Genomic DNA, 14,646 nt, shown 5'->3' with positions numbered 1-14,646 from the left:
CCACAAGGTTTAGGAGTGTGTTTATGGGAATTTTTGACCATTCTTATATAGCACATTTGTGAGGTCAGGTATTGATGCTGGACGAGATTAGGCCTGGCTCACAGTAAATGGTAAATGGACTGCATTTATATAGCGCTTTAAACAGACCCTATGGCCATTCAAAACATTCACTTTTCATTTACGTCTCACATTCACCGATTCATACTCCTCAACACTTTGTCAGGTGGAACCAGGGATTGAACCACCAACCTTCCAGTTTGTAGGCAACCTACAACATACGACTTGAGCGAGCGTTAATGTTCAATCCCTGACTTGGAAACTCATATTTATGATAATTTCGGTAGCATGTGATTGCAGCATAAAGCCTGAGTTTTGTCAACTTAAAACTAATCCTGTAACCCTGAGTTTGATGGTCTTTGGCCATCTTCATCTAGCTGTTTTAGAGAACACATTCCTATTAAATGAGTTTTACATGTTATTTTAAATCAGTATTAACATGTTTAATTTACAGCTTTTTGCAATTGTAGAGTTTGCGTTGTTCTTTTAAATTTTTAAGTTATAAAAATACAAACCTTACGGACAAGTTGAATAATGGCAGTTTTTGCTGTCTGAAAACACTCTTTTGAAATGCTTCCTGAAGTGTCCAAAAGGATGAAGACATTCAGCCGACCTTCTTCAACCTTGACAGTCCTACCCAAATATTGCCCTAGTGTTTGTGCATTAAAGAAACAAAAACATGTAAACCACTATGTAGTAAAGGTTAATGTACTTACTTATGTACAAGAAAAATATGTTTTCAAAAAGTTTTTTTTTTACCTTTCTTTTTGAAATTAGGGTGTGACACATCCATGACTGCAGTCAGAGATCCTCCTAAGGCCTGGGCAACAATAGCTGGTTGATCAAATGAGTACTGGGCTATAAAAAAACAATTGAATATGTTTACATTGAATCAGACCGACTACACTGTGTAAGTACACGTAAAACGTTTCCTTGACTGACCATAGCAGCGTGGTTCTACCCCACTCCATTCCTTTGAATCCAAACATAGTCTTTCAGAGGGGCCAAGCATATCCAGACCTAACTGACACATATACCGCACTTTGTCTCCAATACGGAACCGTTCCCCAGAACGAAAAGCCCCTGGAGGGACCCCTGGGTTTTTGCAGTCCTCAGCTAGAATTAAAAACACATGATACATATTGTAAAATAGTGCTGTCATAAAGATATAAAACTGTCATTTTTTGTGAAGAATAAACAACAAGTGGGACACAGTCATGAATTGGAATGAAATTAATTGGATATTTCAAAAAAATAAAATAATCAAAAACTGAAAAATTGGGCGTGCAAAATTATTCGGCCCCTTTACTTTCAGTGCTGCAAACTCTCTCCAGAAGTTCAGCGAGGATCTCTGGATGATCCAATGTTGACCTAAATGACTAATGATGATAAATAGAATCCACCTGTGTGTAATCAAGTCTCCGTATAAATGCACCTGCACTGTGATAGTCTCAGAGGTCCGTTTAAAGCGCAGAGAGCATCATGAAGAACAAGGAACACATCAGGCAGCTCCGAGATACTGTTGTGGAGAAGTTTAAAGCTGGATTTGGATACAAAAAGATTTCCCAGGCTTTAAACATCCCAAGGAGCACTGTGCAAGCGATAATATTGAAATGGAAGGAGTATCAGACCACTGCAAATCTACCAAGACCTGGCCGTCCCTCTAAACTTTCAGCTCATTCAAGGAGAAGACTGATCAGAGATGCAGCCAAGAGGCCCATGATCCCTCTGGAGGAACTGCAGAGATCTACAGCTGAGGTGGGAGACTCTGTCCATAGGACAACAATCAGTCGTATACTGCACAAATCGGGCCTTTATGGAAGAGTAGCAAGAAGAAAACCATTTTGTTTAAAGTTTCCACCTGGGAGACACACCAAACATGTGGAAGAAGGTGCTATGGTCAGATGAAACCAAAATTGAGCTTTTTGGCAATAATGCAAAACTATATATATATAGCTGTTTGTGCATGTAAACAATAGGCAGAGTTACAGTACTAAGTACAATGTCCACACCAAAGAGAGTGAAGGTACGTTCACACGACAATGATATATTAAAAATGTAAAAGTTTTTCCAATTATTTAAAATTTTAAAAGTTGACAATTATGCATGCCAGAAAAGTTTTTGGCAATGTCACTTTGGAAAGAAACACTACACCCCTATAGACTGAACACGTAAAACGCATGCACATGACGTCACTGTTTCGCAAATTCACAGAAATTCAGTTGCACAAAAGATAGTAAAAGAAACCAATTCACAATCATAACTTGATTTGTATGTGTGCATTTGTTTTGGTCCTAATGAAAATAAATGCTTACACTGTTCATCACACACTGGTGTTACGCCAGTCCATCCACCCCACTGAGTGCAGTTCCGCTCAGCATCTCCAGTCAAATCAAATCCTTCATGACATGAAAAGGTCTGTTTTTCTTTAAACTTGAACCACTGTTTCCTTGGCCAGAATTGTCCGTTGTCAAGCTGAAGTTGAGCAGGGCAAAGAATTTCTAATAGTGAAAGAAACATGGGTGCTTAAAGTGGAAGCCAAACAAGTAGTCTCTACAGCATTTAACACTAATGTTCCATGTTTTACACTGTTCAGTATTTGCCTTTGGTGAGGAATTATCTTAGGTTTCATGCAGAGCAAAATCAGCTGTGTTAAAAGAACACCCATGGTAAAAATATAGGTGTTATCCACAGGTGTCAAACGAACACTGAAACAGTCTAGGATACTTTTGTATTGTTAAATTACCCTGGTAATTAATTAATCAATTAGGTTTACTTTACAAGTGATGACCGGCCATTTGTGAAAAGATGACACTTACTAAAAGCAAGTTGGGTGTAAAAGTAATTTAGATTTCAGGCTTATTTATACATGCGCAATAGCCTCCACTTTCCACACAGGGTAAGGATGATGAAACTTTATGTATTTACTAGTTGCCATATCAACATTATTTAGAGAAAAAATAGCGCCAAAATTAAAAAATCTTTGGAAGATATCACTGAACATTTATTTTACCATAGCAAAAGTAAATGTCTTAAGTTTATTTTTCTTCTCTATTTTTTTGTGTTTATTTAAAATAAGACAAATCTGATATTATTTTAATCTTATATTGTCTATTTAACGGTTGAGATCGTTCTTTAATGCTGATCTAACAGCAGAAGACACGAGCCGCGGTTTAAATCCCAGTCGCGCAAATTATTCATTATTATTATGTTTTTAACTATGGTGTATAGTTGTATTAGCAATGTGTTTGTTGTCAAAATTAAAAATGTGTGTCTTTTTTATGATAAAAAAGCCATTATTTTATTTCAAAAAGTTAATAAATATTTTAGTTTGTTTTGGATTTTTTTTTATTATATCAGGTAACATTTTAAGCTGTCATTTGCTAATGTTACAATGTGCCCCCTCACATGTTACATTGTTCCCCACCTATGGGGCAGGTTGTCACGTTTCACTTCCATTCTTTAGGGGTAATTGACAAAAAAAAGTATACACTGTATTAATGAAACAAAACCACTTAATTGTACTAAACATGTGTGCAATTAATGTGGGGGAAAAAAATACTCTAAACCCCAAGTGGATTTACACAAACTGAGACAGTCAAAAAGCATTAGGCTGTGCCCCGCTCTCCCCTATAATTTGGGCTTTAGAGGTGAAACATTTAGAATGTGCAGACACCATCCCTTATGAAAAAGAAGTATACCTCAAGGTCATTTTATGAAGTATACTTAAAGGGAACGAGCGGTTTGTGTGAAAAAACTAACAGTATTTATATCGTTTTTACCTCTTGTACACCACTATGTCCGACTGATCTGAGGGCGCGCATGCGTGTTTCCTGTGGTGTACAAGAGGTAAAAACGATATAAATACTGTTCATTTTCTCAGACAAACTGCTCGTTTCGTGTCTTAGGCCATCAGTGTGTGCTTACGATGGGGGATTGTTTAATTTGGACTTCTCTGTGTATGCTCTTTGAGGTGGTGACCATAGACCTGCATTATGTGAGGCACAGACAAGAACGGTTTGACCTAAAATGATCAAAATTGAAACTACTGGGGAAACAAATACTCCTACATCTCGGATGCCCATGAGGTAATCTAAAACAAATAAAAATTTTATTTCAAAGTGAACTATCCCTTTAAGCAATGTTCAATTTTCAAAGATAAATCTCTACTAATCATATTCATAGAAATTAAGAGTTTTAATTAGTTACACCTAAAGATTTATTTCTATCTCTTTATAGCTGTGAGTCTACTTCAGTCTTGTTCTCGTGTTCTTGTACTTCCTCTTTCATTTAGGGCGCTTTTCAATACTTAAATTTATGCTTCCTCATTTTGTTACTCCTCTGTCCACCAGCCCGTGACCCAGAAACCGATCAAACTCAGCCATCTTGAAAGAAATCTCAATTCTCTAATTGCACCGCTAGGAATGAGGAGTGAGGAAGCTTCCTGAGGAGTCATGAGTGAGGAAACACAGGTCCTTCCTTTCAATCCTGAAGGGGTAAAGCTAAGACGCAAGGAAATGAAGCGAAGAAAAGAAACGAGGATGCACAAATTAAAAAAATGAGAAGCACACTTTGTTCATTAACAGCAGAGGTGCTTCTCAATTCTTATTTGTGCATCCTCATTCCTTTCCTTGTGTCTTAGCTCCATCCCTTCAGGATGTGAGGGAAGGATACAAGGAAAAGACGTAAGGACGGAGGAATGAAATTATATATCCTCACTCCCTTTAGTGTCCTCACTCCTTTTAGAGCTCTATCAGTTTCCAGGTCATAGGATGGAGGACCGAGGAAACAAGGAGGGATATTGAGAAGCACCCCATGTGTCCTCACTAAAGGCCAGTCATCACTAAATTGAACTTAATTGATTAGGTTTTTTTAACACCTCTGGGTGAGACTCATATACACCTAAAGTTGTTTGTAACTCCAGTGTTTTTGCTGTGTGGTTTTGACTGTACATTTGTAAATTCCAGTATAACATTCATATTTGCAAATTTGTCCAAATTATTGATTGGATGAAGAAAACATGCAGCCTATTTAATTAATGGCACTTGCACATGAGTTTGGATTTATATATTTCTGCGAGTAAAAAGCCCATATGAATAAGATACCCTTGCACACAGCATTGAGTGTACTCCTTCCATTTGGGAGTCTCATGGCTGACCACTGGCCATCTCTTTCACAGACTCTTTGCGTTGCTGGAAAAGGGTAGTATCCTTCCTTGCAGTGATAGGTCAGCATGCTTCCCTCCAATCCCTCATTGGAGTAGGACACATTACCTCCCTTTATGGACACTTCCAAAGAGCAGTTTTTCTGTGGTTCCTCATAATCTCCATAATCATTGGTTTCTAAAATACACAGAGTGATATACCAGATTGCATGCCAGATATATATCATAAATACCAGAGCGTATTTAACAGTGTCAGTGAAACGCATGCTTGAAATATGAGAAAAGTGAAATGTAAAGAAAACAAATAAAAACATTAAAAAACATTTGTGATATTTTTTGACACGATTCTTTTGCATGTAAAGTAAGTTCCATTCTTAAAGGACACACATATTTAAAGGTCCCATGGCATGGGTTGTTTTATTGTTTTATAATGTTTCCTGGGGTGTACTTATATTGATAGTATGGTTTTTACATCAAAAAATGTCATAATTTGGAAATAAAAGGCATTTTTTCTATACTGATTTTAGCCCTCTGGCTTGAATGCTCTGTTTCAAGAGGCGTGTCAGCTGTGAGTCTTCAGTGAAAACACCCACTGTTGTGATTGGCTGACTTTGCATTTAAAATTAGATGAGGTGTGGATGGGGGCGTGGTTTAGTCAGGCACTGGAGCAGCTGCAGCGTAGTAGTGGGAAGTTCGGATCATTTTACTGACTCGGATCTTTGAGTCTCGTTCAGCAAAATGAACGAATCTTTTTTCGAGTCATTTCGAGTTATTTCCTTCATTTCAGCAAAATATAATTAAAATGACATGTTACATAGCCCAACACATCTAGTACTTATGAAAATGTTGATTACATTTACTTAATAAAAATAAGCTATAGGGTACTGCAACCAAAGCCAAATTATAAGAAACTGAAATGTTTAATTAATTGATTAGTTGTTGGGTCAGGCTATTGCAGTCTAACTCTGTTAGTTCACCTCACCTCCCATCCGAGACATTCTTTATTTTGCAACTTCATATTTATCACGTTTGTTCTCCGCCTCTCGTGTCTTAGAACTAGAACTATTTTTTTTACAGTCTATGCTCGAGACGTTCGTTGTCGACTCGTCTGTGTCTGACTCTGATCAGATCTGGGGCTGGGCTCCTCAAACCGTGTGACACAGGTCCGGAAACAAAAATGATTAGTTCTTACGAGTCTTTCGGGTTTGAGTCTTTCGTTCTCCCTGTCAGTCCCATAGAGTCTATGTTGTCAGTAACAGAAACAGAAAAGATTTGTTCTTTTGAGTCTCGGGTTTGAGTCGTTTGAGTCACTCCCATGCTGTATATATGCTGCTGTATATATATATAGATTTTCTGCAAAATACAATAGCTTACAACATTTATAAATGTTATAATTAAGAACAAGAAGGCAAACTTGACCCCTTCACATTCATCAAGACCATTTAGAAACTGTCTAACAATAAATAATAATAAATATAAGGATGGAGGATTTAAACTATGGAAAACGTCTCAGGTTATAACTATAACCATAGTTCCCTGAGAAGAAAACGAGACACTGCGTCCACTAGGGACAGCTTTGGAAATGCCCCCAGCGTGATAGCGTCTGATGCACGTTTGTCAACTCAGCCAATGGCAAACGTGAACGTCACGGGCGGGTGACGTCACGACCAGGAAAGGATAAATACACCTCCGGTCCGATCAGACCTCAGCAAAACTGACGAAGCAAAGATCGCAGGGATGCAGGGAGTATGGCAAGGGGACGCAGTGTCTCGTTCCCTTCTCAGGGAACTATGGTTATAGTTATAACCTGAGACGTTCCCTTACGAGGGAACTTTACACTGTGTCCACTAGGGACAGCTTTGGGAACGAAATACCAAAACGCCATAATACCAAAGTACCTGTCGTGTAAAACTGCACATTCAAGACAGAAGCACCGATGAACCTGGAGCGCACTCCAGGTCAAGATCATAATATCTTAATAACATCGCAGACATCTTTGAGGGAAACCCCCGAAACCAAGGCTTTCGAGGCCGCCATACTCCTAGTAGAGTGAGCTCTGACAGCTAAGGGGCAATGCTGACCAGAAGACTCATAAGCTAGAGAAATAGCCTTGACTATCCACTTGCTTAGTGTGTGTTTGGACGCAGGAAGACCCCTGTTATGCGCCCAAAACACAAAACAATTGATCCGCTTTTCTCCACAGGGCAGCTCTGTGGACAAAAGCATCCAGTGCTCGCACTGGACATATAAGGTTCAATTTTTCCTGGTCCGGATTAGCAAACGGAGGAGGACATAGAGCCTGCAGTACTATTGGTCTTGGAACACTGGTTAGCACCTTCGGCACATACTCCATTCTAGGGTAAAGGAAAGCTTTAACCATCCCCGGTGCAAATTCTAAGCACATAGGGGATATTGATAAGGCCTGAAGGTCTCCTACTCTCTTAATCGAAGAAATGGCGAGAAGGAAGAGGGTCTTTAGAGTCAGAAACTTTTCTGAGATGCTGTCAAGTGGCTTGAACGGAGCCAAAGATAACCCTTCCAACACGATAGCCAAATCCCAAGCAGGAACTCTAGTACGCACCGCAGGCCTCAGCCTCTTGGTGCCACGCAGAAAACGAGTTACCAACGGGTTCCTCCCTACAGTGATACCATCCACATGGGCATGGTGAGCTGATATAGCTGAGCACGAGAGCACGAGACGCGACACTCTCTTTCTGCTGCTGACTATATGAAGAGCCTGATGGCTGGGGCTGCTCACGCCCAGGAGCCCCAGGGGGTTGGTGGCGACGTGGTAAATATTTTTTAAATGCCTCCGCTTGCCTCTTACCCTCCTGAAATCTGTCAACGACCGTGTCTAGGGCATTGCCGAACAGACCAGAAGGATTAAGCGGGGCATCAAGGAGAAAAGCCATTTTTATCTTTTATCTCAGATAAATTGAGCCACAAATGTCTCTCTGTTGCCACCAAGGCTGCCATAGACCACCCAATAGCTCTGGCATTATCCTTGGTGGCTCTCAATGATAAATCTGTGGCTCGACGGTTCTTGAACTACTTCAGGGCTCAACCTTTCATTGCCATCCAACTCACACAGCAGTTCAGCCTGGTACGCTTGTAAAATACTCATCGTATGTAAACAAGCACAAGCCTGCCCTGCTGCCGTATACGCTTTCCCCACCATCCCTGAGGTTGTCTTTAGTGGCTTAGTGGGGAGCGTAGGGGCCTTCAGGGATGATGCTGAAGCAGGACACAGATAGCTCGCAAGCGTCTGATCTACTTTAGGCATCGCCCCATTACCATATTCTTTCAGTCACCTTATATCAATGTATGTTTTCACTTGAGGGCTGAAGAGACGTGATGAATATGGCTTCTCCCACGAGCTACACAGCTCACTGTGTAAATCGGGAAAGAAAGGCAGGCCCTGTGGTGAAGGTGAAATATTAGGTGTAAGAAAACGCTCGTCTAATTTACTTTGGGGACGAGCGCCTTGTTTCACAGCACGAGTTATCACCTCCACCAGCTCTTCATGTGCTGAGGAAAGAGATGGCGAATCATCTTCCCCCAAACCGACACTCAACACATCCATCTCCTCAGAACTGGAGTGCTGAGACTAGGGGTTGCACCGACTAGTCGACCTTAATGTCCTGTCATGATGCTTTAAGCTTGACGTCGACTAGTCGCTGGCCTGTAGAGGGCGCAACAGGATAAACAATTTGAACAGTTAAAATGACAAATAAATGCTCTCCACAAGACACGTTTGATTATACCATCTGGATGCTCAAAATTGATCAGGAGAATGCAGGCTTATTGTACCCGTAAGTTAATCATCGCGCTAAACTAATGCATGCTGCATTGGAACACACACACATAGCCGATCGCACATCACGTGGAAATCGTGTGTGCCTCACAAAACCATGCATTCAGTAACGCAGAAATCTATCAACACTGTTCTGTGATCTATCAGTAAAATAGCTTAGAAACTGAAAAGTTCTAGCATATATTTCTTGATAACTAAACTCACAGCTTCACTATTATTGGAGAGACGCTGCCAGGTAGAATTAATTCACACGCAATCACTCACTAATGGATTCATAATCTTTATTGTGCTACTTATCTGTATCTTATTCAGAAAGAGCAGAAATCTGTGAGAAATATAACGACCATAAGACAAAAGAACTGATACAAAAGCAGTTATGTAGGATTATTAACCTTATGAGCAGCGCTGTGTCATATGCCATAAGCCAGTGGTTTTCAAACTTTTTTTAAAGCGACCCTCTTTTCTTTTTTTTTTCTTTTTTTCGCGACCCATATATAGGCCTACATCCATTTACTTTCAAATAAGTTAAACCAAGCATAACAATACTTGTATACAATGGACCATTTGACTGTATTCTCCATTAAACCACTAGATGGCACAAATATTCAGCTCAGCACTTTTCCACACAACTGCTTTTGATCCTTGATGCGTCCGCAACGGAAAGCTGATTCTGCACTAATTTGATAGCTAGGCATATCTATGGGACGCTAATTAACTGATTAACCGTTAACCAACAAGACTTTTGAAAGAGAGAGAAAAACAGGTGGGTCAAGTATGTCGCATTTGATTGCATTCATAATAATACCAGTAGGCTAAATAAAGCGAAATATTGTACTACAAACATAGGTTATTTTAGTTCCCCTCACTCCACAACAAATCCTTCCAATTTAACGGCATTCAGAACAGAAGGCTATAACTATATAAAGTCAAAACTAAATAATTTAATGAGGAAATGAAAGTAACCAGCGTTAGACTCACGGAGCCTAACTCCCTCATTCGAGTCCAAATGTTTCCATATTTGTGATAAATTTAGATGCAAAACCATTATTTATTATAGGCTTTGGCTACTTAACTTGCATCCAAATATTGATGGGAAAAAATCATCTCATCCGTGCAAAAATGTGCTTGAGAAGTGCACTCCCGCGGGACTCGCGGAACCCAACGCATATAGTGTGCGGCGCGGGACTCGCGGAACCCAACGCATATAGTGTGCGGCGCGGGACTCTCGGAACCCAACGCATATAGTGTGCGGCGCGGGACTCGCGGAACCCAACGCATATAGAGTGCGGCACGGGACTCTCGGAACCCAACGCATATAGTGTGCGGCGCGGGACTCGCGGAACCCAACGCATATAGAGTGCGGCGCGGGACTCGCGGAACCCAACGCATATAGAGTGCGGCGCGGGACTCGCGGAACCCAACGCATATAGTGTGCGGCGCGGGACTCTCGGAACCCAACGCATATAGTGTGCGGCGCGGGACTCGCGGAACCCAACGCATATAGAGTGCGGCGCGGGACTCGCGGAACCCAACGCATATAGTGTGCGGCGCGGGACTCGCGGAACCCAACGCATATAGAGTGCGGCGCGGGACTCGCGGAACCCAACGCATATAGTGTGCGGCGCGGGACTCGCGGAACCCAACGCATATAGTGAGCGGCGCGGGACTCGCGGAACCCAACGCATATAGAGTGCGGCGCGGGACTAAATTTGATGGCTGAGTGCGGGCGGTACTCGTGTGTGTGCGGATTTCGGGAGAATAAAACTATTTGCATGACTAGGCCTACAGCAAAATTAAAAAAAATCTAAAAAGAAAACATCTAGAAACAAATAAAATGTTATAAAATAAAATAAAAACAAATTACAGGTGGAGGGAGAGTATAACACGTTTTTGCCGCGTTGTGCAATGTAACCAATATATTGGTTAAACAAAGCCGATACAACAAATGTTTATTTCTAGAACGCAATGGCCAAACAGATTCATTTGAGAAAAATCCCCTCACCGCTCAAAACAGTTTTTGTGCAGTGCTGAATTCTGTATGCTGACAAATCCTTTGATTATAACAAAGAAAGTTTGGACAATATAAAAAAAGATTCATTGTGCAGTCATTTTTATTGATAACAGAGCTTTGTGAGATCGCGTTGAACTTTAGATGATAGCTTTTTTGGAATTATGAGCGCACTTTGCGCGTATTCTGCCACGGCAAACCACGCAGAAAAAAAACTATTTATACCTGTATGCGGCCAGGAGCGGGACAAAACATGCATTTTGCGAGCGGGTCTCTACTTGGAAACACCTCAGGAGCAGTGCTCATGCTGAATGGCACGAAGTGTTGGCTACTACTGGCTATTTAAACTGAGCTGTGTAACTTTTTATATATGAGGTTGGCTATTTTTAATTTTGATAATGAACTGGCTGCGATGTCAAGTTTGCAATGCCATCACAGTTTGCATGTTGTGTGCGCGTGATCGAGGCGCCAGTGCAAAAGAGCAGAGGAAACAAATAAAATCTGTAATAGCCTAGTCATACATAAGAGAAGGACATTATTTAAAATAGCAAAAGTGTTTACTTACATTGTGCTATAAAATAGCCTAAAGAAAACAAGATTTGCTCTCTGTCTTCTGGGTTTCCGTTCCGTGAACTTGTTTGGAGGAGCGTCGCGCCTCACGATAATGAACCAGTCAGCAGCAACAGTCACACATTTCTTTTCCTTTTTTTTTGTTTGTTTTGTTAATCTGTTAATTATTTAAGTCAATATATATTTCATGTATTTATTACTTTTATATAGGCATATATAATGGTTTTATGAAAAAATATATATTTTAAAAATTTTAATGTAAGCTAACTCCATTTTTCTTAATTGTCCTGGCGACCCATTTTTTAAGTCTCGCGACCCACCCGAGGGTCGCGACCCAGGGTTTGAAAACCACTGCCATAAGCTGTCTTGTGCACAAGAAGATCCGAGTTCGAGTCTCAGCTCGAGGCTCAGGCTTATTTGTTCATTAATGACGTCATCAGCGACTAGTCGACGTCGACTCGACTTTCATCACATAAATGTCGACTTTAAAAAAATGGAAGTCGTTCAACCCCTAGCTGAGACAACGGGCTCTCATCCCGTGTGGAAGAAGCCGCAGCGCGGGCTTCCGACACCGGGATTTCAGCGACAGATATCGCAGGTGAAGGCAGAGATAGAGCTCTCGCGCCCGTCTCAAACCCCTCCGTGAGATCCATCTGCGATCCCCATGATGTCCTTCTCCGCTGTGCCTCGGCAGCAGCGGGTCCAGGACCAGAGGGAACGCGAGCCTGATCACCCTTCTCGAAGAGTGACAGGCGGGAGCGGAGCGTGCGAAGCGGCAGCCTCTCACAATGCTCGCAGTCAGCCCCCTCAAAGGCTGACAGAGCATGCTCCACTCCCAAATCATCACACACAAATCATGTGTATCTCGCCCCGTAAGAAAACGGGGACACGGGGAGCACACTGTTTGAAAGATGATGTGTTCACCATGACTGTTTTTATATTGAAGCTGATAATATCGGACAGACAACAATAAATACACAAGACAGTTTTACACAGAGTGCTTTGCTGAGGCAGAAAAGCTGAGGTCTGATCGGACCGGAGGTGTATTTATCCTTTCCTGGTCGTGACGTCACCTGCCTGTGACGTTCACGTTTGCCATTGGCTGAGTTGGCATACGTGCATCAGACGCTATCATGCTGGGGGCGTTCCCAAAGCTGTCCCTAGTGGACGTAGTGTAAAGTTCCCTCGTAAGGGAACTAAAGGTATTCGGACTATTAAAGACTTGAATATGGATGGAATACTTCTTACATTTCAAGAATTATGTGATAAACACTAGATTCCCTCAAAACATTTTTTATTTGAAAAAAAAAAAAAATTTAAATAAAAAGAAATAAAATACTAAAGAAACCATTTAGCATGCTCCACTCAGGCATACTCTTCAGCCTTCCAGCATCACAGCAGAAACAGGAACGGCATCATCACAATCTTGGGGAGAAATAATAAAATGTATACATAAGACAGCTGTTTGAGATTTGAATATACTTGGTTTGTTTCTCATTTTGAATTTCATTATAGTAGAAAGTATAGCCCTATATTATACATTTAATTTATATTTACATTTACATTTGTTTTTAATATTCACTTTACTTATTTAGATGTATATGTTTAAATGGAAAACTTACATTTACAGGTGCTTTCTCCTGAGTTTTGATGAGGTGAAATCCTCGATGATGTCTTCAAAATGCAGGGCAGTTGTAAATCCTTTTCAATTGCCAACAGGGCAAAGGCATTCGGTTTTTTTTCTGTTACTGTTGCCCTCCAGTATGTTTTTACTCGTTTCAACAAAGAAAATTATCTTTCTCCTGAACAGTTTAAAATCAGTAATGTCAGATACATGCGAAGGCAAATGTCCACATTAGGGAAAGCATCCCTCAAGCCTACACAGCAAAATTCCCAGTGTTAAATCAACACTGCTCAGAGTGTATTTGGTCCCACTCCACAGAGAGTTAAAATAACACTGAAGCCGTGTTTAAGTTAATGAGATAATTAAGAGATGAATTAAGGGGTGATTGAACCATTAGTGATGAACACCTGATGATAACGAGCATTATCACTGAAGGAAAGAGAAACACAAGATCTACAACTGACTTCAGCCATAGCCTTAGATGAAATCAACTGAAGATAAAAGAAGACATTCAATCTCTGAAGATCTCAGCAGAGGATTAAACAACTTCAGTTATTCCTGTCATACTGTTCGTCTACATAAGCTCTTATTGAGAATTAACAGGTTTAGATGTTGATGTTTTATGGAAAATGTTTGGTCACCATTATGCTGATCAGTGTTTCCTTTAGTTGGGCAGTTTGACTTGGCTTTTTCCAGAGCAGTGTTGCTAACAGTGTTTTCTACACTTACTTAGTTACAATGGAATCCAGAAGCAAATCAGTTCATATAGTTTTCATAATGAAATGGAATGATTTTATCTCATCAGTGACCAAATGTGTGAGTGTATATATATATATTTGCCACGGGTCAGAGTTTGAATTTAGATTTATTTTTTTATTTTTTTAAAGTTACAGAACCAATTATTTTAGCAAGACATCAAGAATCAGCATATGATTCTCAACAATGGTGACATGGTTCATGCTGCAATGCATGCTGGTAGCCATGAGTTTTATAATTTGTCGGCTCCCAGAATGCATTGTGGCACAAAAACATGTCACCATTGTTGAGATTCATATGCTGATTCTTGATGTCTGTGTGTCCAAATACCCCCCCCCCTCCCCCAAAAAAATAAGAACTCTAAATTCTGTTTAATTTGTGCCAAGATTTTCACATTGATGATCAATTTACTTAAAAACAAATAACTGCTTTTGTTCAGTATAAGATTGGTGAGCTTGATCTTTAAAACTTGACAACAAACTGTATGATGCATGTCACAAGACCACATTTCTTTGCAAAAAAAATGTGTTTTGGCAAAACACTGTTACAAAGATTGAAATGTTAGTTTAAAGTCAAACTGCTCAACTAAATGAAACACTAATCGCCATAATGGTGACCAAATAATTTCCATAAAACATCAGTATCTAAACCTC

The 14,646-nt window shown here is 40.4% G+C and overlaps 1 protein-coding gene across 1 annotated transcript in view; it reads right to left on the bottom strand.

Annotated features, from left to right (window-relative positions):
- The window catches only part of si:ch1073-280e3.1 (complement factor B), a 75,012-nt gene that overhangs the window by 36,954 nt on the left and 23,412 nt on the right, over nucleotides 1-14,646 (bottom strand). Inside the window, exons 3-7 of the mRNA XM_067449941.1 lie at nucleotides 5,163-5,399; nucleotides 2,373-2,558; nucleotides 1,000-1,173; nucleotides 817-915; nucleotides 573-706 (exon numbers count right to left, since the gene is read on the bottom strand). Of these exons, the coding sequence (XP_067306042.1) occupies nucleotides 573-706; nucleotides 817-915; nucleotides 1,000-1,173; nucleotides 2,373-2,558; nucleotides 5,163-5,399 (830 nt within the window). The remainder of the gene's footprint in view (nucleotides 1-572; nucleotides 707-816; nucleotides 916-999; nucleotides 1,174-2,372; nucleotides 2,559-5,162; nucleotides 5,400-14,646) is intronic.

This window comes from Pseudorasbora parva, chromosome 8 (assembly GCF_024679245.1).
Source record: "Pseudorasbora parva isolate DD20220531a chromosome 8, ASM2467924v1, whole genome shotgun sequence".
NCBI classification, from domain to species: Eukaryota; Metazoa; Chordata; class Actinopteri; order Cypriniformes; family Gobionidae; genus Pseudorasbora; species Pseudorasbora parva.
This window is presented reverse-complemented; position numbering and strand designations above follow the sequence as displayed.